This window comes from Lottia gigantea (assembly GCF_000327385.1).
Source record: "Lottia gigantea unplaced genomic scaffold LOTGIsca_24, whole genome shotgun sequence".
In the NCBI taxonomy this organism is placed as follows: Eukaryota; Metazoa; Mollusca; class Gastropoda; family Lottiidae; genus Lottia; species Lottia gigantea.
In genome coordinates, this window is record NW_008708707.1 from 2,715,273 (window position 1) to 2,737,530 (window position 22,258).

General features: G+C 33.7%; 5 protein-coding genes across 5 annotated transcripts; 1 reads left to right on the plus strand and 4 right to left on the minus strand.

Annotated features, from left to right (window-relative positions):
• Positions 1–626: 626 nt before the first annotated feature.
• LOTGIDRAFT_231961 (hypothetical protein) lies at positions 627–5,338 on the minus strand (the record flags this gene model as incomplete). The annotated part of the gene is made up of 4 exons (XM_009055383.1): positions 627–988; positions 1,298–1,443; positions 1,668–1,838; positions 5,316–5,338. 4 exons carry the CDS (start codon positions 5,336–5,338, stop codon positions 813–815), a joined length of 516 nt encoding a protein of 171 aa, XP_009053631.1. The 3' UTR covers positions 627–812.
• A 5,632-nt stretch (positions 5,339–10,970) lies between these two features.
• Positions 10,971–12,796, plus strand: LOTGIDRAFT_160336 (hypothetical protein; the record flags this gene model as incomplete). The annotated part of the gene is made up of 3 exons (XM_009055384.1): positions 10,971–11,588; positions 11,772–12,182; positions 12,428–12,796. 3 exons carry the CDS (start codon positions 10,971–10,973, stop codon positions 12,794–12,796), a joined length of 1,398 nt encoding a protein of 465 aa, XP_009053632.1.
• A 3,026-nt stretch (positions 12,797–15,822) lies between these two features.
• LOTGIDRAFT_116475 (hypothetical protein) lies at positions 15,823–16,596 on the minus strand (the record flags this gene model as incomplete). Its single annotated transcript, XM_009055385.1, has 1 exon — positions 15,823–16,596. One exon carries the CDS (start codon positions 16,594–16,596, stop codon positions 15,823–15,825), a length of 774 nt encoding a protein of 257 aa, XP_009053633.1.
• Positions 16,597–18,956: 2,360 nt separating this feature from the next.
• Positions 18,957–19,610, minus strand: LOTGIDRAFT_95799 (hypothetical protein; the record flags this gene model as incomplete). The annotated part of the gene is made up of 1 exon (XM_009055386.1): positions 18,957–19,610. A coding segment is annotated over one exon (654 nt), but the record flags the coding sequence as incomplete, so codon positions are not given.
• Positions 19,611–20,855: 1,245 nt separating this feature from the next.
• Positions 20,856–21,794, minus strand: LOTGIDRAFT_160339 (hypothetical protein; the record flags this gene model as incomplete). The annotated part of the gene is made up of 1 exon (XM_009055387.1): positions 20,856–21,794. One exon carries the CDS (start codon positions 21,792–21,794, stop codon positions 20,856–20,858), a length of 939 nt encoding a protein of 312 aa, XP_009053635.1.
• Positions 21,795–22,258: the final 464 nt, after the last annotated feature.

A 22,258-nucleotide genomic window follows, 5' to 3' on the forward strand; every position in this document is an offset into this window, starting at 1 on the left:
TAATTACATAACATTTACCTGATAGCTGAATGACAACAAAGCCAAAATTGTGAAATAAAATAATAAGAGTGCTTCAGAAAATAATTCAAAATGTTTAAACAAAGTTCAAATGATTTTATTGCGCAGATCTTATGCTCTTTAAACAATTTATGTACTGACACAGGTAGAATCGAGATCGACAATTACGTATCAAGTCGTTATAACACACGAATAAAATTCGTTACTGTACAGGTTTTATTGCTTCTCAAGACAAAATGTAATCAAGTTTACTCAAAGTAGAAAGCACTTGATGATCAGACACGTTTGGTTTTCATCCATTCGCCACGGATCTTAGATAAATATACCCGCAAACGAAAGTTATCGCCAGACGAAGTGGGCGAAATATAAGCTTCGTCAACACTCTGATGGAAAATGATTTCAAATGTCGTGACCCATCTCCAGCAGCTCCCGTCATTTGAGGTTACGCCTCAATCGACTCATCGCCGCCCTCACTACACGGGAAATGTACTGCAGTTGTCCTATTTGGAGACCGAATCCAAATTTGGAAACCCCCGAGAAGAGTGTATTTAGCGTATACATGAGTTATTTATATGGGGATGTTTCATCTAAGGATTGAAAAAATGTATGAAAATACAAAATGTTTATTAAATAGGGTATTTAAATAGACAAAAACAGGAAAGGTCATATATTCAGATCACGTATATATGAAATAAACACACAAACAGAAAATATATGTAAAAAAGACAGACAGACCAATATAACTAGCAAGATAACTAATAAATAACAAACAAAAGACCTAGTAGATCCAACTTTTAATGTGGAAAAGAAGTAAAAGCTGCATCGTATTTTGGAGGAAGAGGTGGTGCTTCCCCATAGGATGGTTGTCCGGGTAAATTGTTTGGCGGTAGATAGACGGGGTTCGACTGATTGCCACTCGGTGGGTATGGATACCCTTGTCCAATTTGTTGTGTGTTTTGAGTGGTTGAAACTGTAATTATAAAGCATTTAGAAATATTATTTAGGTCTGTTGAATTATTCGCGTTGTTTCGTTGAAGATGACTTAATTAAAATTCATATGTGAAACGCTGTCTTTGCATCCATGATGCAAAATGAGTTCATTCTGCTTGTATCTATTTTGGTGATTCTGAGAGAGCCCTAATAATATGACACAAATTCTTTGCACGCTTCTGTTTGACTGGTTATTTTCAATACAAACGCAAATCATTGTTAAAATATTTTTCTTGGTATACCTTTCAAATAGATAAAGCGGTAAGAATATAATATAACGACAACTTACCACTAACTGTGGTTGCTGCAGCAGGAGTAACTCTTGTAGTCACTCTTGTCTTTTTCTTACAGGAAGAAAAAATAACACATATTATAATAAAGAAAACTATAACTCCACCAATTGAACCCCCTACTTTAAAGAGGATAACCAGAGTACTAAAAAAAACATAATGGATTACTAGCTGTTCGATCGTTTTCAACTAACTAGCAGATTGAACACAATGAAAACAACACCGATTGTGTGGCTTTTACATTAAACATCAGAGTGTATCTTACTTTCTCGGTATATTCTGGAACAAGGACAGAATGCTGAAGTACATGGCCTATATAATAGGGACATTTACAACTAGCAAATTTGGAATGGTGGATTACAACATTACCTGGACGAAGACGACGTGTAAGTGTAAGTGTAAGTGTCAGCACAACATGGTTTCAAGGACCCATACGAACAGCAACCTGCCGAACATAATTTATATTCCGTTCTGTATGCATATGTATAATATCCAAAGTAGAATACGATTTCTTGTATGAACATAGGTCTGCAGAGGAACCTGAAAAAATACATGTTGCAACTATAATTCTGCCTCTTCGTATCTTTGATATTTTTTGAAATGAGATTTTAATACAAAATGGATTTAAAAAAAATTTTATGTTGAAAATAACACTAAATTTACTACTTACTGATAATTAACAAAACGGATAGAAGGTACAGTTTGAAAAACATCTTGACAAGCACGTCCAACTTAATATTATGTTGTTATAACCCACTAATATATCATTCTGACGTAGTATTTCTTAGAAGGAGCATATATTCAAATACTTCCCAATCTTGCATTACACTGAATCGAATCGAATTGCAGTAACTGAATATGCCTTTTTGTCGCTAAACTAATTAAAATCATTTGAGATAGTATGATTAATGGGTATTGACGTAATGATATGTTTATATATCTCACAATTTCAAGTACATGTAGTGTTAAAGCAATCTAATCCAAAGTTAAGTTATGCAAGTGTGGTCTTGTTTGAAAATAATACATAATGATATATGCAATGATGTGTAAACTATCATTCTTTAAATATATTTTGTAGTTATTAAAATTGACTATTTTGAAAATCGTTTCTTATAATTTGAGTTCAATTAATATTTTGAAAATAATACATAAGGAGATTTATGCAAAGATGGAGTAATTAAAAGTTACTATTTTGAAAACCGTTTCTTATAATTCGAGTTCAATTAATTCCCTTTAATTTTAATTTATTTCAAATCGAAAGCCAATGATAGTATTTAATCAAAATATAATCAGCATTATATCAGTCACACTTGAATGGAAGCACTGGTCATGCTTAATAATATATGCTATCAATTAGTACGTCTAAACTGTATATATAACATAATATGTTAATATATTGTTCTACAAATAAGAAATGTAAACTTATTATGTATATAACAGATTATGCAGCTGCTTCAGAGAGTAAACGAAATAGGATCCAATCTGCCGTGACAAGCTATTTTTACATTTGTTGAAACTATTTTTCTAAGGAGCCACTGTCGCTTATATTGCTTATTCACTGCAAGTAAGAAAAGTGAAAACCTCCAATAACATGGTGTTATATATACATGAATGTCTTTAACGAAGCCTTAAAGTGACGACGTTGTTCAAAGTGGTGATTGAAGAAGTAATGGGAGATAATGTGGTTTTATTTTGTGGTTTCGTCAATATCAGACCACATACATAGAATTGGATCGTGTCACTGATTTGTAACTGTAAACCGCTATATGTTTTGTCGTTCTATCGTTTTTCCTATCAATGTAAAATAAATATTATGTAGTCTGTAGTAATTTTAAATCTATTCCGTTTTTAACTTCGATAGATTTTGAATACAAGATTTATAAATGTAATATTGAGATATTTGAATATTCATACTTATAATACATTGTATAAGTGTAGGCTTTAGTTAGCTTACAGATTTTCATAATTTATTAGATTTTAAATCTGCAATTTATGTAGCCTGTATTTGAATATTCATACATTTAGTTTACATGTACATTTTTACGCTTCAACAAATCGATTTGTACACAATGCCATGAGGGTGTGTAGGCTACAACAAAACATTGGTTACGTCACAAAGGCTATCCCACCTTTCTTTGTTTAAACCCTCGGGGTCACCTCAAATGTCCGGTAGGATTGTCGTAGTTTTCCGATATCTCCAAAATTTCCATAGTTTAGATAGCCCTCGATAGTTACATAACAAGATACATGTTATTTCATATTATGATTAAGTTGTTCTTTTACCACTCCTGAAAATTTCCACGATTCAGATAGCTCGTACTTGTTACGTAAGATTAATGTGTGATTATACTTATCCTCTGTAAGGTTTACATAGGCCGCAGTGTCAAATTATGCAATGTCAATTGATATTAAAAAAAAACTGCAGGACTAATTCCCAAATTCCCTAAATTATAGAAAATGGAAGCCATCGTATCGCCTTTACTTTTTTTCAGGGTAGACGGAAATAATAATGTGAAGGGAGACAACCTATACCATGTATGGGAGTCTTTACTTATGTGCATGTATCATCCATACTATGGAAATCATAAACAAAAAATACACGTATGATGGTTTGGGTGACAAAAGCCATTTCCCACTTGTTTCCTCATATGTCTAAACGTTAGTATGAATTGCGACGGATCACTTTTTAACGTAAATGAGCAAAAATTGTCCATACTTTTAATAAGTGTAGCACAAAAAATTCACATAAAAAACCCAATAATACTCGTGATAATAATTTCTAAATCGGTGAAGGTGAAACATTTATAGCGTTCACAGACAGAATATGTTGCAGAATAATTGGTCATTTTATTAAAAACCAAAGTTTTGTATTGAATTAAAGTGTTTAGCACCATGCTATCTGACAGAAAGGGAACATTATAAAACGATATGATAAAAAGTTTTCGTGCTTAACCCAAGCAGAACATACTTTTTATCCCGTTTCATTTTGTGTAATATGAATTTTATATATATGTTCAGTCATGTGAAATTATTACTTGGATGTATTTGTGCTGATGTTTCATTTTTATGATGAAGCAAACCCCACACTTCGAGGTAACGATGTGCATCGAGTACATCATGTAATATTATGACATAACCACGTTTTGAACTTTGAACTATTTGGTTTATATATAAATTTTAAAAAATGCATGGTTAACAAAACTCATTAGATAAAAGTAATTATGAAAATAAAACACGTATGTTCCAGAACTATAAAGCTGTAAACAAACAAAATCCCGACAAAAACTAGGATTAACTTGTCAATTCGCTTGGGGATCCAAGGTCTCTGCAACATCAAGAACTTTTTCTAGATCATCATTTTTCCCAAGTTATGATCCTAAGTGATCCTTAAAATATACTTGGTTAATTTTACGAATTTAAAAACACTTTCTACTATCCAGATACGATAACATTTTGGTAGTACAGTGTAACGTAACTATATTAATGTCAAGGTCACTGGATCAGGCAGAACACCTATGTGAAGGAATTTCTCCTAATCTGAATGGAAAAGAACATGACTCCACCCCTTGACGTCAGAGCTTCGTTGATACCAAACAATTGAAAGGTTTTTGTACAAATTGACTCATGATACAGAAGTGAATCGTGTACTGCCAAAATTCCACTGGCACGCGAAATATAAAAATTTACATTGTTCAGCATTTCATCGATGGCACTTTTTAGTACACATATTTTGGTGTTCTAAACTGTGTATGTGAATTGGCTTTTTTCTTTGCACCCCTGGTTTGTAAATTGCCGATTTTGACATATGTTTGAAATTTCAGGCATATTAATGTTTTTTCCTCTTTGAAAGCAGCTTTCTGTCATTTTGAAACCATTTTAATCTAAACGTATAGTTTTGTTGTCCCAACCTCTCCCATTTTATATTAACCGATACACGTATTACATTCCCCCCTTCCTCCAATTCTTTTTATTAGCTGGAGCTTTAAAAGGTAGTCCAGGTGTAGATAGAGATCTCACCTTGATCTTAGATGTCTCGTCATTTTTAAAGAGATCATCTTATATGGAAATCTACGTAACACATGTGGCGTAATCCATTTCAAAATGCATGTATTGTGGTTAAGATGCAAAATGCATTATTTTGTGTGGACACTGAAGTGAAGTAATTGCATTACAGCGCATGTATGGTATACCCAGTTCTGATGTCAAAAGCGCGCTTTAGAATGAACCGAAAGCTCTCACGTTCCACACAGACCTTATACCCGAATAATCTTCTTGATTGAAATATATTGTATGCAGTTTACCCATAGTCAAAAGACAATTTTTAAATTTGGAACATTTATATCTATGTCACTTTAAAAACAACTTATGTAAAAATTAGGACCGTCTAACCTTTGGCAAATATTTTCTACTGATCTACATTCTCGATGCTAAAAATACTTCAAAATGAACTTAAAAGTTTACCAGTATACATATAAAACCGTGGCCAAGGTATTTAGTTCAATGTAAGTATCAAGACTAATAAGGTCAATTGATACAAAATGTAATACAAGATAACATATGCCCACACAGCTGGGTGTTTGAAACCATGGACACGATACATATATACATGTATTGACACAGCTTTATGGAACAACAATCACTGGTTAAAGTTTTATACAACGTTTCGACGTGTCTATATATCGTACTCACAATTGCTAAATGCCATTCAAAGACGATACATATACTTATATTTTCACAAGACCAAAATTACAACTAAATAGACCAGTTTCGTGAAAGACTACCGCCAAGATGACACTCTCTGGTGTTCACTTGCCAAAAAATGAAACGTATTTGGAGGTTTAAAGCTCGTAGACTTTTGAATAAATTTTTTTTTATTCGATTATAGATAAAAATAAATTCAATAAGCGAACTCTTCACTCAAATACCGCTGATCGGATCTCAAATACTAAAATATGAAAAATACCCATGTATTGTATTTCTTCAGACGCTTGGTTTATTCAGAAAATATTATTTAATCGATCATTCAAAGATATCCTGTTTGCCATTTAAACCATTAAACCATAGATCAACGCAATAAAAGGTGTTGGGAGTAAATCTTGACTGACCCCTGTAAAAGATTTAACTATTTGTACTGATAAAGTACATACTATGCACTAGTTATATACCATAGTTCTTATCTAAGTTAAATTTGTAATGAACAAACAACTATCACATGATAATAGGGCAGACAAGAACTCGAGACTTCCATTCAGAAACATAATTATGATCAATGGGATTTAATAGGTCAAAATTTAAATCAGTCAGGGTCTAAGGATATTGTGTTCTTGAAAATACTAGACAGCTGTGGTCTATTACGATGTTAGGCATGTCCTTTCTCCGATCAATAGACCAACGTAAAATGGGTAAGGGTTTGGGGATAGGTGAGATATAATTATACACAATCGATACATTTGGTCTTAGAGTATCTCTTTTAAACTGACTGCTCTCTTGGAGCGTAACGAAAAGCATATAAAATAATGCGTAATAAAATGGGGCATTGTGGATCAACGAATTCAACAAATCGACAAAATGTCAAATACTTTCCTGAAAATTACACTTACAGTTTCTGCTGATAGTGGTCTATTGGATTGGGTATTACTATCGGGATATTAAAACGATTAATACGAAATCAGCCCCCAGGTTAGCTAGTCTATTTCGAAGCGTAATAGTAAAAAAAAACTTGTGTTGCATGGCAACATGTGTATTGATAATGAAATTGTTCAGAAATTCGCAGAACCGGGACGTCAAAAAAACAGAAGTGGCAAATTTATAGACTTCGCTAAAAAAAAAATCCGGAAAATATTTGGCATGCCAAAGCATTGCCGAAAAAACGTGCTAAGGTTCGTTGAATTAGTGTGTTTTGCTATTAGTCATCGTAAGGATATCTTGTCTCATCGTGGCCATCATGCGACCTTCTGTAGGCGTATTATTTAGGTTTTTTGGCTGTTGATCAAGTTCGTGGCTATCCTCGCTGAAAACTAAAAAAAATAAATTCCCATCAGCTAATACAATCTACCCAATAAAAAAACTGTAACGAGGAAAGCTTTCTTGCCCAATGTGTACCAGAGTGATGATAAGGTACATCTAGTTAACATATGGTCCTGTAGTCCCAACAAGATGCCGAAAATTCATCATATTTTGTTCTTTGTTTTTGACGGATAAGGCCATTATATTACAAAACAGTTCCAGTATTAATTTTATTAAGTTCCTAAGAAATACTGCAGATACCAACAGTTTTAACCTATGAACTCTCCACCCAAATCGAAGAGTAAAAGTAGGCGTTTTGTAAGGTTAATCCAAACGAAATAATATTTATTGTTTTGTATTTCAATAATTAATGACAGTGAATATAGTGCTAGCAAGTTGTCGAATATCCCACTATTGTCCAAACAAACCAGAATGCAAACCATAGTGGAACTAAGCTGAATATATCAAATTTGATGTATTCGGGCAAATATATTGTAACTAAAAGCCTTGAAGTTAAGTAAGTGGTCCCCTTTGTGCACTTGCAGTACAATCCTGCATAAATACATCTGCTGACAAATTGGGAATTTTTGATCATCAAAGAGTTAAAGCTAGTTATTTTTAGACATTTGGGTTTAAATTTGGACGATAACAGACTCCAGAGTCATCGTGACAAAACAAAAAATATTGTTGATAAAGAGATTAAGAAGTGTTATCGTTAAAGTGAAATTTCTGTGATAACCTTTAAACTTTATGGTGACTTTTTACAAGATGACAGTCGGTATAGTCCAGGTTCAATGGGCTCGTAACATTCAAATCTATGGTGGCAGCAAAATAACCAATAGATTGTATAGTACAAACCCATTAATGGGCTTTTCAAGCTTTTACATGCACACATTAAAGCTTCTCACCACACCGACATCTGGGGGTTCTTTTAATTCCAAAAAAAACCCTCTACCAGATTAAGACACCAAAAATACCAAATGTTATTGACGATAGAATCAAAACCTCAAAAAGCTCTTTTAAATCATTTTAATAAACCATGTCTTGCATTAAAGTTGTTAACAGATGTACTTTTTAACTTTTTGTTGCAAATTCTGTGCGCGTATAAATGATACTGAATTATGTTTTACAAATCGCGGCTGACTGGTTCAGAAATTCTTATTTATACTTTTAATTTTATTATTATTAATATTGATTCATGAATGGCCTGTGTCTATTTTCAAATCTGCGTAAATTATGGAATGGAACTTCAATGAAGTCTTTTAGCCAACTTACAGCACGTAGTAAAAAATTTTGCTCACTCTACAGCAATGACGTATTTAACTAACCGACATTTTTTCATGATATTGATCCGTTAAATACACCACAGACAAAAAGTGTTCAAAGTTTTCCCCTTTAGTGACCCCTTTAATGAATGAATGGAAAAAATATGAATATGCGTAGTAGTTTAGATCAATTGTACAAATACCTAATCATTATTCATAAGCCGTTAAACTCCGCCCATTTCTAGTCATAAACATGAACCGGTATAATCTGACAGTAAACCGGTATAAAGCGCGTGCAGGATGACGTCATGGTAATTTACTACCGAAGGCAGAATATTAACGGCCTTGACCTCGAGTATTACCAGAAAACTCTTATCCAATAGACATCGATCCAAACTGGAAATTTACAGAATCGTGGAAATTTTCAGGTTGGAAAAATACAGAAGAATCTCAGCTGATATAAACCGGTGGTCATCCTCACCATTTTCATTCTTCTCGATGGAAAGAGAAATAGGCTTTACTCTTGAAAAATTATCTAAAGCAGGATCTGTGGACGCAGAATTTCAAAAATGGAAACAAAACGATTTGATAATATGTCTATTAACGGTAGGGACGTTTTTTGATTTTCACCATTTTTCATTCATATTCCACTCATTAAACAATTTACATAATTATGAATATTGAAACTTTTTCCTTATAAAACGAAACCAATTTTAGCGAATTTGAATTTTATATTATGACCTTTACCTTTAACGATTTTCTTCACATTCTTTAAAAACAAGTTAACAATTTTGCATATATTGATAATTCAAATTGGACTGTCTTATTGTCTCTGTATTATAAGGTACTCGGTGATATAGGAAATTATTTAATTTAGAGGTTTATTAAATTAAAATGTGAAAGGGTTGCTCATTTGCTGTACACTTCATAAAGTGCAAATATTTGAATTGTCGAATTTGTAGACCATAATGTAGACTCGATAGATATTTAAACGATTTGAACAATTTTGATTTCAATTTTCGAAAAAATCTAAATCACTGGTTTGTTTTGATGTTCTTTTCCAGACAATGTATATACTTCAAAACGAATATCCACATACAAAGATAAAATTTTATTCTAAGTAAGGAACACGTGGTCTTCATGTGACCTTGTAACACTGTGCCAAATATGAGAGCCGGTAATTCTCCGTTATACCACGTTATAATTTATGACTTTTTTCACTATTCTATGCGCGTGCTACAGAATAGCAGTCTCGTTTTTCAGGTCTTAATATATAGTCCTAATTTAGTTAGAGGACTGGATAAAATTTCGTAATCACATGAGCGAGAATAAGATTATTTTTGTCTCGGTTTTTAGGTATGACATGATCAATTATATTCTGATTAATTTATGTCTTGAAATAAGAGACTCAAATCAGCTGATATTGCCGGCCGGTGTTTCGGGATTTTTCCCCGCATGAATGGAGTGACCTTTAATGCATGACGTCAGACGATCGACGACCTTGAGAAAATAATACGTAATTGTTACTAGGATAGACATTTCTACTAGTGAACAATTACCTAGATTACTAATGTGAACAGTAATTCAGTTCTGAAATAGACCAATCCCATAGAACTAAAGCCCTACATTAAAAAAGAGAAAATATAGGATTTACAACTCTTAAGAGCTTCAACCGTAGAAAACATTGTTTTCTCTCCAATGGCCACAGATATATGTGTGGGAAATCATTTCACTCATATACTTAATGTCTTGTCGAAAGTTCCAGAAACCAAGGTTAATTCCTACATTTTGATTATAATATAGCGTAGGATTCAAGACATGATTCACACAGTCGTGGCAAATCAATATTGTTATCGATTGGTTGTATCTAACATCAGTTAGTTCAACGTCTGTCGTGGCTAGTAAATTAGCGAGTAACAAGATAATTGTTGTACCATATGACACCGATATATTACAGGCTAGACAAGATTCGTATATAATAATGTCATTATAAAAACTGCACCAGGTTTTCCTTCTGAATAAGCAGACAAAAGAAAACTCTTTAACTCCCTTATTCCAGGCTTTTATATTGCATTTCTTATATTTTACAGACGAGGCTACAAAGGAGCAATTCAACGAATTAAAACAACGCCTACTTGAAGGCAAGTCTCTGAAATCCAAACAAGTTAGCAAGGTCATGATTGATGTTGATAGCGAGTCTGAAGACAGTGCCCTCAGCTTACAGGATTCTTCTGCCAACACTGATGAGTCGGATCCCGATGAATCAAACGTAGAAACTTGCACCACACAACTGCAACATTCTCAACGTGTGAATAGTCGTAGAAAGTCAACCAAAGCCAAGTTCTTAACTATTCCTCAGGTTCATCACGATGATTTCCTCAGTGACACATTCGATTTGATCATGAAGGAAATTGTCCAAAAGGCTGGCGATAGGAGTCAGAAGGTCGTGGAATGGAAAGCTCCTGAAGAATTAAGAGAATTGATGGACCTTGACCCAACCGCAGTGGGAGAGACTCATGAAAAGCTGTTGATGCGTCTTCAAGACATCATCAAGTACAGCGTCAAAACTGGTCATCCTCGATTTGTCAATCAACTTTTTTCTAGTCTTGATCCCTATGGTTTAGCAGGACAGATCGTCACCGATGCTTTGAATACTAGTCAATATACATACGAGACGGCACCAGTTTTTACTCTGATGGAGGAAACTGTATTGAAAACGATGAGAACATGTATTGGTTATACAGAGGGTAATGGTATCTTCTGTCCAGGTGGTTCCCTCTCCAATATCATGGCTGTCAACTGTGCTAGGCACTTCATGTTCCCTCAAACCAAGAAAACTGGCATGTTTGGTCTACCTCCACTAGTGATATATACTTCTGAACTGGCTCATTACTCCATAAAGAAGGCAGGTTATCTATTAGGATTCGGAGATGACAATGTCAAATTGGTCAAAACTGATGAACTCGGTAAAATTATTCCAGAAGATCTCGAAAGACAGATCCAAGAAACAATCGATGAGGTAAGTTTCCAACAAGATATTATTTACATAACGATTTGACTGTTGTATCAACGGCTGCTGACAATGTCAATGTTGACAGAAGGATACTGATAACTTTCTCTACTAAAGATTTCACTCAAAGATTGATTCTTCATAACCTTATATTAACTTTCTTTTAAGAGTGTTTTGTTTTTATCCTTTCAGGGTTGTACTCCATTTATGATAGTCGCCACTGCTGGAACAACTGTATTTGGAGCCTTCGATCCCATTGACAAAATGGCAGATGTCGCTCAGAAATACGGACTTTGGTATCACGTTGATGGTGCCTGGGGTGGAGGAGTGTTGATGTCTAAGAAACACAGAGACATGATGAAAGGTGTTGATAGAGCCGACTCTGTGACATGGAATCCACACAAATTACTTGGTGTTCCTCAACAATGTTCATGCTTCCTAACTAAACACGTTAACATCCTTCAACAATGTCACAGAGCTGATGCCAAGTATCTATTCCAAAAAGACAAGTTCTACGATACTAGTTATGATACCGGTGACAAGACCTTCCAGTGCGGACGTAAAGTTGATGTTCTCAAATTTTGGTTAATGTGGAAAGCTAAGGTATGTTCAATTTTACATTTTAGTTTGAGTATTGATAATAATAAGCACCGTTTACTATAAACCCAATTTGAAGTAGTTGTTACACAGGTCTACAGGCAAATTCCACAATGTGTCGAGTAAATCTGCTCTAAGCTTGTGAATAGCAAAAGATTGCGTTTAGAAAAGGGTGGCAAATGTTTCTGCTTGTAACTCATGTGCTTAAGAAAAAGTCATCGGTCTTATATATTCTAATTTGTGTTTTCCAGGGATCAGAAGGTTTTGAACAACATATCGATAAACTGTTTGACAACACCAGATATATTGTTGAAAAGTTGAAACAACGTGAAGGTTTTAGAATGGTGGTGAATGAACCAGATTGTACCAACGTGTGTTTCTGGTATGTGCCACCATCTCTGCGAAACATGCCAGAGGATGAGGAATTTTGGAATCGACTTCACACTGTTGCACCCAAAGTTAAAGAAGGCATGATTCGTGATGGCACTATGATGATCACTTATCAACCTCAAAAGGATCTCGTAAACTTTTTCCGTCTTGTTCTGCAGAACTCTGCCACAACTTATGAAGACATGGACTTCTTTATTGATGAGATCGAAAGATTGGGCAAATTTCTGTAGACTATTTTGCTGTGATATGAACAATAAGTAACTGAATTTTAAGATCTTAGTTATTAGATCTGTTTTGGTTGTGATACATATTGAAAACCATTATCAAACTGGCTGGCTCAGTAAGACAATATAATTCCATGCACTGCATCGTGCTAATTAAATTAATCAAAAGAATATGGATATCGAGAAAATCATGAATCTGTAGTATTATCAATCCGGGCAAATATAAAACATCTATCTTCAACCAAAATTACAAATTTGTCCCATAACGTATTCAACGAAATACTTCAAAGCCCTCTGTCAAATGAAGGAGCTCACCAGTTAACTCTGTATAGTCAAGTAGGCAAGCTTTACATTGAACTTTTCGTTAGATCATGACATCAGGGTGACATTATATTTGATCATGGATGATTATTGTGTGTCTCGGTAAATGAATTATGCAAAGTTGTAATGTATGACGTAACATTTATTCATAGTATATTTCTTACATGATAAATTTGCAGGATGCATAGGTCTCCTTGACACGTTCATTTTTCATAAATTTATTTAGTATGGTTATGTATGAAGGTATGACTTCAAGGTGTTGAAGAAATTGTCGTTTTTCATTGTAATTAACATTTGATCACTTCATTGTATATATAGTTCTTTCTTGTTTAACAATTTGTTGACAAAGTTGTTTTGAAATAAAATTTGAAATGAAATATTGTTTGTGTTTTCCTACAAAATATCTCGATTGTAAGAAACGTTGTTATGTTACTAGATAAAAGGATGAGAAACAGCACTTGCACGAGCCTAGAAATTTGCGATCAAGATATTCGACATACATTCATAGCCTTTGATGAAGTATTAATCCGTATTATCTTTCAAATAACAGTTCATTTCAAGAGCTCCAACACTTTTAACTGTCCTGTAGCTGTTTACAAAGGAATTATTGTAGAGGCATACTAGATACCAAGCTTATGCTGGCCGAAAACAGTTTTTCCAATTACCTTGTTATCGAAGAGCTTCAGAGACTGATGGCCATTAAAGTTGTTAAAGATTATCTTTGTCCTTCAAGGATCTCAGTTCTGAATAGTAAACAGTGAGGATAACAAAGAGTAATCAAAGGGAGCTAATTCTATAAAGAAATTTTAAGTCCTATTTTTATTTTGGCTGTAATGTCATACATTGTGCAATGACTGAATAATAGTCATGGCAGCGGGATTAGCCTAAATATGATTTCCAACTGTTGAGGGATCCTAAACGTGCACAGCCTGTAGCTCAATGGGCCTCAGTTTATCCCATGGATGTCAACCCCTCCAAACTGCATCTATTTGTAACACGGGCCAAATGGATCAACATGACACTTGTATCCTCCTTAAACTGAATATCTGCCAATTCTGAAAATTTGTTCTTAGTTAATATAAATACTGTATATAAATCTAGATGTAATTCATGAAGATCAATTATTGTAAAAAATCTCAATGACATGAGTATGGGCGATGATATATTTGTTATTAAAGTCAGTCCATATTGAAGGTTAAGACGTGGCTTAAGCATAAGTCGTAGTATCTTACACATATGTGTGACACGTAAATAAACTATTACTACTACTACTGTATTTCAAACAGATACAAATAACAATCAAGTAATATAATTTTATTCTTTAAATTCACTGTATAACACTATCTGACTTTAGATTTCATAAATCTAAAGTATTATATATATCCTTTAATAATTACACAATATTCATTTCCTTGGTCCATTACGCTTGAATTGTATTTTCAACATGAGCAATTCCATTGTATTTCAGTGACACCGGAAGTATAACGCGAAACTAGAATTAAAAGGGTCATTCCGCTTTTTTGTAAAACATTTCATTATCAAAAACCTCGTAAATTACTACTGAAAATATTAATAAAGAATGCTATTTTTATCTATGTATCTACTCGATCGAGCAGTTTTTTTAAAAGGAATAATTAAAAACGGAGAGTACTAATTGTTAATTAAAACAGTTTGACCTAGTTTAGGCTTTACAGTGGCTCGATATTATTAGTTAAATCTTTAAGAATAAGTAGGAGACATCTTTCTCTAAATATAGGCGTTTAATTAATTAAACCTGTAGGCCTACAGTAGTCTTTTTTTAAACAGCTTCCAAAAAGCATAACAAACATTAAATTGATGTAGACTTAGGTAATGTTTTTGAATAGATTTGGTGTTGAAATATTAACGGCTTGTAATGGATGTTTTCAGTTAAAACTTTCAAATAACTTTAAGGGACTCATAGTTTTCACAAGTTTGAACAAACAAAAATGAATCCTAAAAAGGCGGAATGTCTTTTTAAGTGTTATCGATATATGTACATCCATGGGATCTCTTTATATTAAACAGTGTACACAGGACACCGGTATTTAAAAACATATAGCAATCCTTTACAAGATATTCATAAGGTAAGGGACGGAACTCTGATTTGTAGACAAGACTACAATACTTAAGGCCCAACCAGTTCAGAAGAAAACCGAAAACGTTTTATAATCGAGTGCCACAGATTCTAAATAAAATCCTTAAAAAAATTACACAATTATCCCTAACTTGCACCTTGTGAAAATCTTTCGTTATTATTATATAAATAAATAGAAATATTAAAAGAGAAAAAAAATGTTGTTGTTGCAATCTGTAGACGACTGTGTTCAACAGCCATGTTACATCTTGGTATACATCTCAAATCTGCATCTAATATCTAGTAAGGATAAGGACATCTAATTAACGCATCTAATAATTTGATATTCCAATCCTACATCGTTCTAGTTATATAAAAAACAATCCGAACAATGCACCATACCCTTTTACTTTCATATGTATATATTCATCACTTACATTATTTCAAGAATACCACCGCTGCTGTTGTACATTGACGACCACTAGCGCCGATCTAGAATGACCTGTCGGATGCAAGAGATTTTATCAAACGATCGAAATGTACTAAATGTCATATACTAATTATCAGATATTTTGCAACGGAAGAAAAAACAAGCGTATTATTCAAACAGACGCTCCTACCCTCTGGAATATTTTAATATAGAATTCCAAGCAGTATTCCATGACTCTCGCATTCTTTTCTTCCTAGAAAGTATAAACATTACATTCTTGACAGACGCCCCAAGGTTTTCTTTCTTCATAATAGTAAATGAATGATTTGAAGTCATCTGCAGAAATGGTACATTAGCGTAAACATTCAATATGCCAGTCACATATACGTCGTCTATCCAAAACATTTTAGCGCATTCTGAAGCATTTAAAAGCTTTTCAGCCACATCTGGTGTCATTAAGTAAGCAAATCCTTGACAGTAGTAGGGGTATTTTGCAAATGGATATTCCAATATGGAAACAAGCCATTTAGTAAAAAATCGAAACGGAGTTTGCACCGTGAAAATCGAACAGTACAGAAAGTTTTTGTTTTGCTCAGTAAAATTCAAATACTCCATCATATTGAAAACGTTAACCATTGTGTCATCATCCGTTTTCAAAATATATCTCACGTTAGGGCAGTTACGAATAGTCCACGACAAGCCCATGATGTGTTTATATGTGAGGTTCCTATACGAGTCCTTAAAATCACCTTGTACAATATCTTTATATTTCCTGGCTTCTTCAACTATAATCCGTTGAATTGTGCTGTTCAGTGGATCTCCTAACATAAACACAGTCCTAAAATCTTTTCCATTGAAGGTTTTGTCTCCACCCCACGTTAATCGGATCTGGTTGCGTTCTTTCACATTGTTTGGAGAACTGTGAACGAAAGCTAAGATAAATAAATTCTGTTTGCACATATCCGCGTTGATGGAATATTTAAATTGATGGAGGTTCAACCACTGGTCGAGATGGTCGGATTTGTCAAGTTGAAAAGACATGGAAATATTGCGATGCAATTTGTCCGTGACACTTCTCTCGGTTGTTGGGTATTGATAAGCATTTTTGATTACTTTACGCGGCAGCGAAGCTATATTTGACGGTCTGTAAGTGGTGTGGTGATCACCTGTTGTGTGTTCCACAATTGACATTAGGTTAATTTTCTTAGGTGCAGATAAAAACGTTGAAATACTGTCTCTCTGTTTCATAAATTGATTTTTAATAGCGGAATTGGGTGACAGGATAAAGTATAATAAAGATACCATCGCAATTATGATTAAATATTTCACCAACTTTTTCAGACTTAGTACATATTTCAGACGGAGTACAACTGAGCGAAAGATTTCCATGATGTAGAAAAAAATACCACAAATGAACGGGCTCATTCAAAAGACCTATTCTAAAAACACTATGCTAAATATTCATTCGTATTTCACGTTCACGTTACATGATTTATAACCGATATCCACTACGTGTTCAATGTCTTTAAAGTTTAATATGAAAATTGATATAAATACATCGATTTTGGACTCGATAAAATCGTATTTCTTTTTCGGTAAGATATTATTTCTCTGTCATCGTTGAATAACATTGACACTAATCATTAAACTAGTCTATATCTTTCTTCGACGGAAATAAATTAAGTTCGACTTCCTTTTTATACGTCCACATTAAAACGTGGTCGTATATTGTCGTCGCCCCTGTCCGTCCGTCGGTCCACAATTGGCTTGTGAACGCAATAGAGACATCATTTTTTATCTGATTTGAATGAAATTTGGTTATTGATTATTATATTAATGAGATCTTAGACAAGTTCGAATTTGAGGATCTTTCGATGAACGATTTTTTGAGTCATTGCCCTTGACTAAAAAACTAAAAAGAATAAAAAAAAAAACGCGTCGAAATTTGATTGTATTTGAAATCTTAATCTGGACATTTGTCCTCATTATAAAGGGATTGTAAAGAGGTTTTATAAAATTGTAATGTGGATATCAGACGTTTGTGTTTCCTTCAATTTCACAAAAATAAGTGTTTGATGACGTCAAGTTACTTGAATAATGTTTTAGAATTTCCATTATTGATACCTTAAATTGATTTTATTTGTTTTCCATGTAACATATGCTCAACAAGATAACAGCCAAAAATGTGGCATACGCTCACATGGCAAAAAAACTACAGAAAAGTCTACATCGAAGCACAAGAATAAGATATGATCAAACCCTTACTTTTTGCACAAAGCCCAGCATTAAAATTGACAGGGATCACATGTACATTTATACAAACATCAAAATTTGAAAATATTCTGTCGGATGGGCCCGGTCTTTATATGACTAGTAAAAAACGATGTTTCGCCAAATAATCTTGGTATCAATTTTTTTTAAATATTGCTTATAGTTGAGCATGAGATCATACCAGAGCCTATCGGAAACTTACATAAAGTCCTAAGATCAATTATTTTGAAGCAGTCAAGCCATGGACTGTATTTCATTTTAAAGAAATAAGTGTGGCATTTTAGAGGGTTGATTTTAGTCTTGAATATACGTTAATTGTCTTCAGAAGTACTAGAAATGTACGAAAATCACATAGTTCCTTTAAAAATACTCCAAAGAAGGATTTTTACTTACTATTTCTATTTATGTCCTTTATATATATATCACAAAGTATCTTAAATTGACGAGTCGTCATTTTAACATTACAATGCGGATTATTCCGGACCCACGTAGCTAAACATAAAATACATTCCCGTACGATTGGTAAAAAATATTGCGCCTGACCCTGTAATGTTGAAGAACTCAGAAGAATCAGAGCCGTATCTTTTAATAAGTTGTATTTGAAGAAAATCGTAAAATTTAGTTTAAATTTTTATATAAAAATTTATAAGCATTACAGTATTTGAATAACATCTCAGCAAATAGAACAGGCAAAATAAATAACGAATTAAAAAAGATATATTACATTCCTTAAACAATGATGGCTATAAAGCAAATCTTGTTTTGCGGGATCCTTGATTGCCTTGAAAATCAAGGGTACAAATTTAACCACTTTCTTTTTTTTTTTTTTTTTTTTTTTTTTTGTACATAAACGAAAATGACCCACTTCCCAACTATCAACCATATTTTGATATAGCTTGCCAAGTAGAGTACCAGAATTTACGTCCCGGTGGATCTTTGACAACTATAAACATTAAATTCTTGACAGTCACTCCTGAATGTACATTTAGCATAGTGGAATAACCATGTGTCTTTGCTAAACTGGTAAATGGAACTTGGGCGACAATATTCAAAATTCCTGTTATAAAAACATCATCTATCCAGTAAAATTTGACATATTTCGAAACTTTCAAGAACTGTACAGCAACGTCTGGTGTCATAAGATAAGCAAATCCCGCACAATAGCTTGGATAAAAAGAAAATGGATATTCTGTAAAGTTTACTCGCCATTTATTAATGGACCTAAAAGGTCTACTTTTTGGAAAAACCCTGCAGTACAAAAAGTTCTTCAGTGGATTTGCTTTACTTAGATACTCCATCATATTGAAAACATTAACCATTGTGTCATCATCCGTTTTCAAAATATATCTCACGTTAGGGCAGTTACGTGTAGTCCACGACAAGCCCATGATATGTTTATATGTGAGGTTCCTATACGAGTCCTTAAAATCACCTTGTACAATATCTTTATATTTCCTGGCTTCTTCAGTAATAGCCAGTTGAATTTGATCGTTCTGGGGATCTCCTAACAGGAATACGGTCCTACAATGCGCTCTTTTGTCTCCACCCCAAGTTGATCGGATCTCATTGCGTTCTTTCACATTGTTTGGAGAACTGTGAACGAAAGCTAAGACAAATAAATTCTGTTCGCACATATCCGCGTTGATGAGATATTTAAATTGATGGAGGTTCAACAATGGATCTCGGTGATCGGAACGGGAAAGGTGAAAATAATTCGAAATATTACGATACAGCGGATTTGAAACATTGCTTAATGATGCTGGACGATATCGAAAAGCACTTGTCTGCAAAACTGGTTTTGGTGTTCTGTAGGTAGTGTATCGGAAGGTAGAGGTTGGTTTTTCTGTAACAACCTTCAGTACACGAACGGACGTCAGATTAGAACTTGTCGTTTTCGGTCTTCCCACATCTGACACAATGATATGTTTTCTCTTTATATGATCTGCTTCATCAGGAATACTCGTATATACATTATATATTGAAGACAATGTCAAAATTATAATGAAAACTCTCACAAACCGTTTTTTGTTGATAACAAATGAAACATAACTTTTCATTGTGTTTTAATAGCTGGTATCATAATAGCGAAAATTTTACATAGTACAGGAATAAATGGTCCAAGAATTTGATGTATACATCAATATCAGTTTTTCAATAAAAGTTTATATTATTATACACCTGTTGGTGTTCATTACGATATCAATAATATCGTTTTATATTGCCATATACCTTTTTTACACTTTAACTATTTGTTCACAGAGGGCAAAACTTACTGAAAAAGGACCAAAGCGTGCGAACATTTTTTTTTCAATTCTGGACCGTTATTACGGCAAACATCACCAACGTAAAAAATAACACCTTCAGTTATTTCTTCTATAACCTTTCAATAAGAAGCCATGAATGAATTTTATGAATAGAATTTAGTGTAGACATCTATGGTGAAAGTTTCAATAATTCATCATTTTAGCATTTTTCCCTGGATTATTAATGCCCATGCTGTCCCTTTTTTTAACAATAAATAAATAAATTATCCTTAACATATTTTTACAATATTGAAATTGTTTGACTCATTAACGCCTTACCTATATTTTGACGTATAAATATATATCACCGTCAATGTGGATTTCATTATCAGAAGATACTCTTTATCCTCTTTTTCGTGAGTAAAACCAAATCAACTATTTCGAAAATTCAATTCAGGTCGGCTGATAGCCGCGAAAAGGTTTATACAACATTGATAATAATACCATTGATTAAAACTTTCCACATCTCGTTGTGGAATCAGTGAGTAAGGAAAGTTAAAGTGTGGTGCAGGGTAGTTTGTCCGAAAAAATTGAAGAGTGGAGTTGTCGGCCGAAGCACCACTCCGAGCACCGAAGGAATAAAAATTGGGAAACCCTACTAAATCGATGAATAACAAAAATATAAGTATCACTTGTTATATGTTATCACAAAGTAACACCGTAGATATTTTTTAAGTAGCTTTGTTTGCACTTCTTGATTCCACTGTGGTCTCTCAAGATACAGTACAGGCCCTCGTCCGTATTTCTCATGTAGGCTGCATATCGACTAAAACCGCTATGGCTTATCAAAAGAACGTCACATCGAGATAAAATTTGTTGATCTGTAATAACCTTACGAAAATCGTCACAAGTTTCTACTCTGTGTTCTTGATTCTTCCTGTCGACATGAATGATGTTTCCCGCATTTTCAACAATTTGTTTTGAAAAACGTATCTTAGCTTCCCTGTTTACGGCATCTGAATCGGTTGCAATAAAGAGTTTATAAATGGAAGAATCATTATAAGCACTTAAAAATTCCCATGCATTTACAACATCTTTATCATTAGCGCGAACAGGATCGGATGGAATGGTTGCACTTTTCCCTCTTCGTATATGGGCACAGATAAGTTTTGTTTGTTCGTCAGGTTTCGCTCGGTTCATGAATTCATCTAGTCTATTTTGACTCTCAGGGGAGAGTCTTAGTAAAACATTCGATATTTTAGCATAAGCCTGATGACTTGACATATTTCTGAGCCAAATCAGATCTTTTTCGTGAAATTTATTTTGTTTGAATTGATCAATGTAATCTAAATTAGCAGTAAATTGAATAATTCTTTTATGAGCTGGGAATTCTTTTCGAAAATCTATGTATGGCACATTTTTAAGAAAATCATCGGAGTCTATTTTATTGTATGAAATTTTTGGCATTTCCGACATCTGCTTATCTGTTAGATTTAAATTCCAGTTAATATAATTTGGAATTACAGCGTTGGTAAGTTCACATGGGAGGTTCGTTATTTTTATACCAAAATTACGATGAGTTATATTTGCTAAAATGTAAGCAGTAACAATCCCTTTGAGACGATCTGCCCAACCACCACACATTCTATTGCATGTATATATCATATAACCTTTTCTACTGTCCCTTTCTAGCTTTCGTTCATATTTATATTGGACTTGGGTTCTACGGGCAGAGGTCACGTCTTCAATATTCCCCTCAGTGTTACGAAACTGGATCAAATTAGAGGTGTTACTTTTCAACACAGAGTGGCTCTTATAATTGAAATAGTGATGAGTAATTAGAGTGACAAAAACAGTACATACCAGAATAGTAATAATTTTCTGCAATTAAAAAAACAAAGTTTTAGCGACTATGGTTGTGGACAGAATCAATCCGCCACTAAGTGGCCTTTCGGAATATTCTTACTACCGATGCCGTTTTCATACTAAGACACTGGCCTAAAACAAAAGCGTATCAAATTTGCACCAAAAATAGTTTACATGAGAAATCTAAGTAAATATTTCTAATTTAGTAAACACTCACCTTTTTCATGATATGCATTATTACA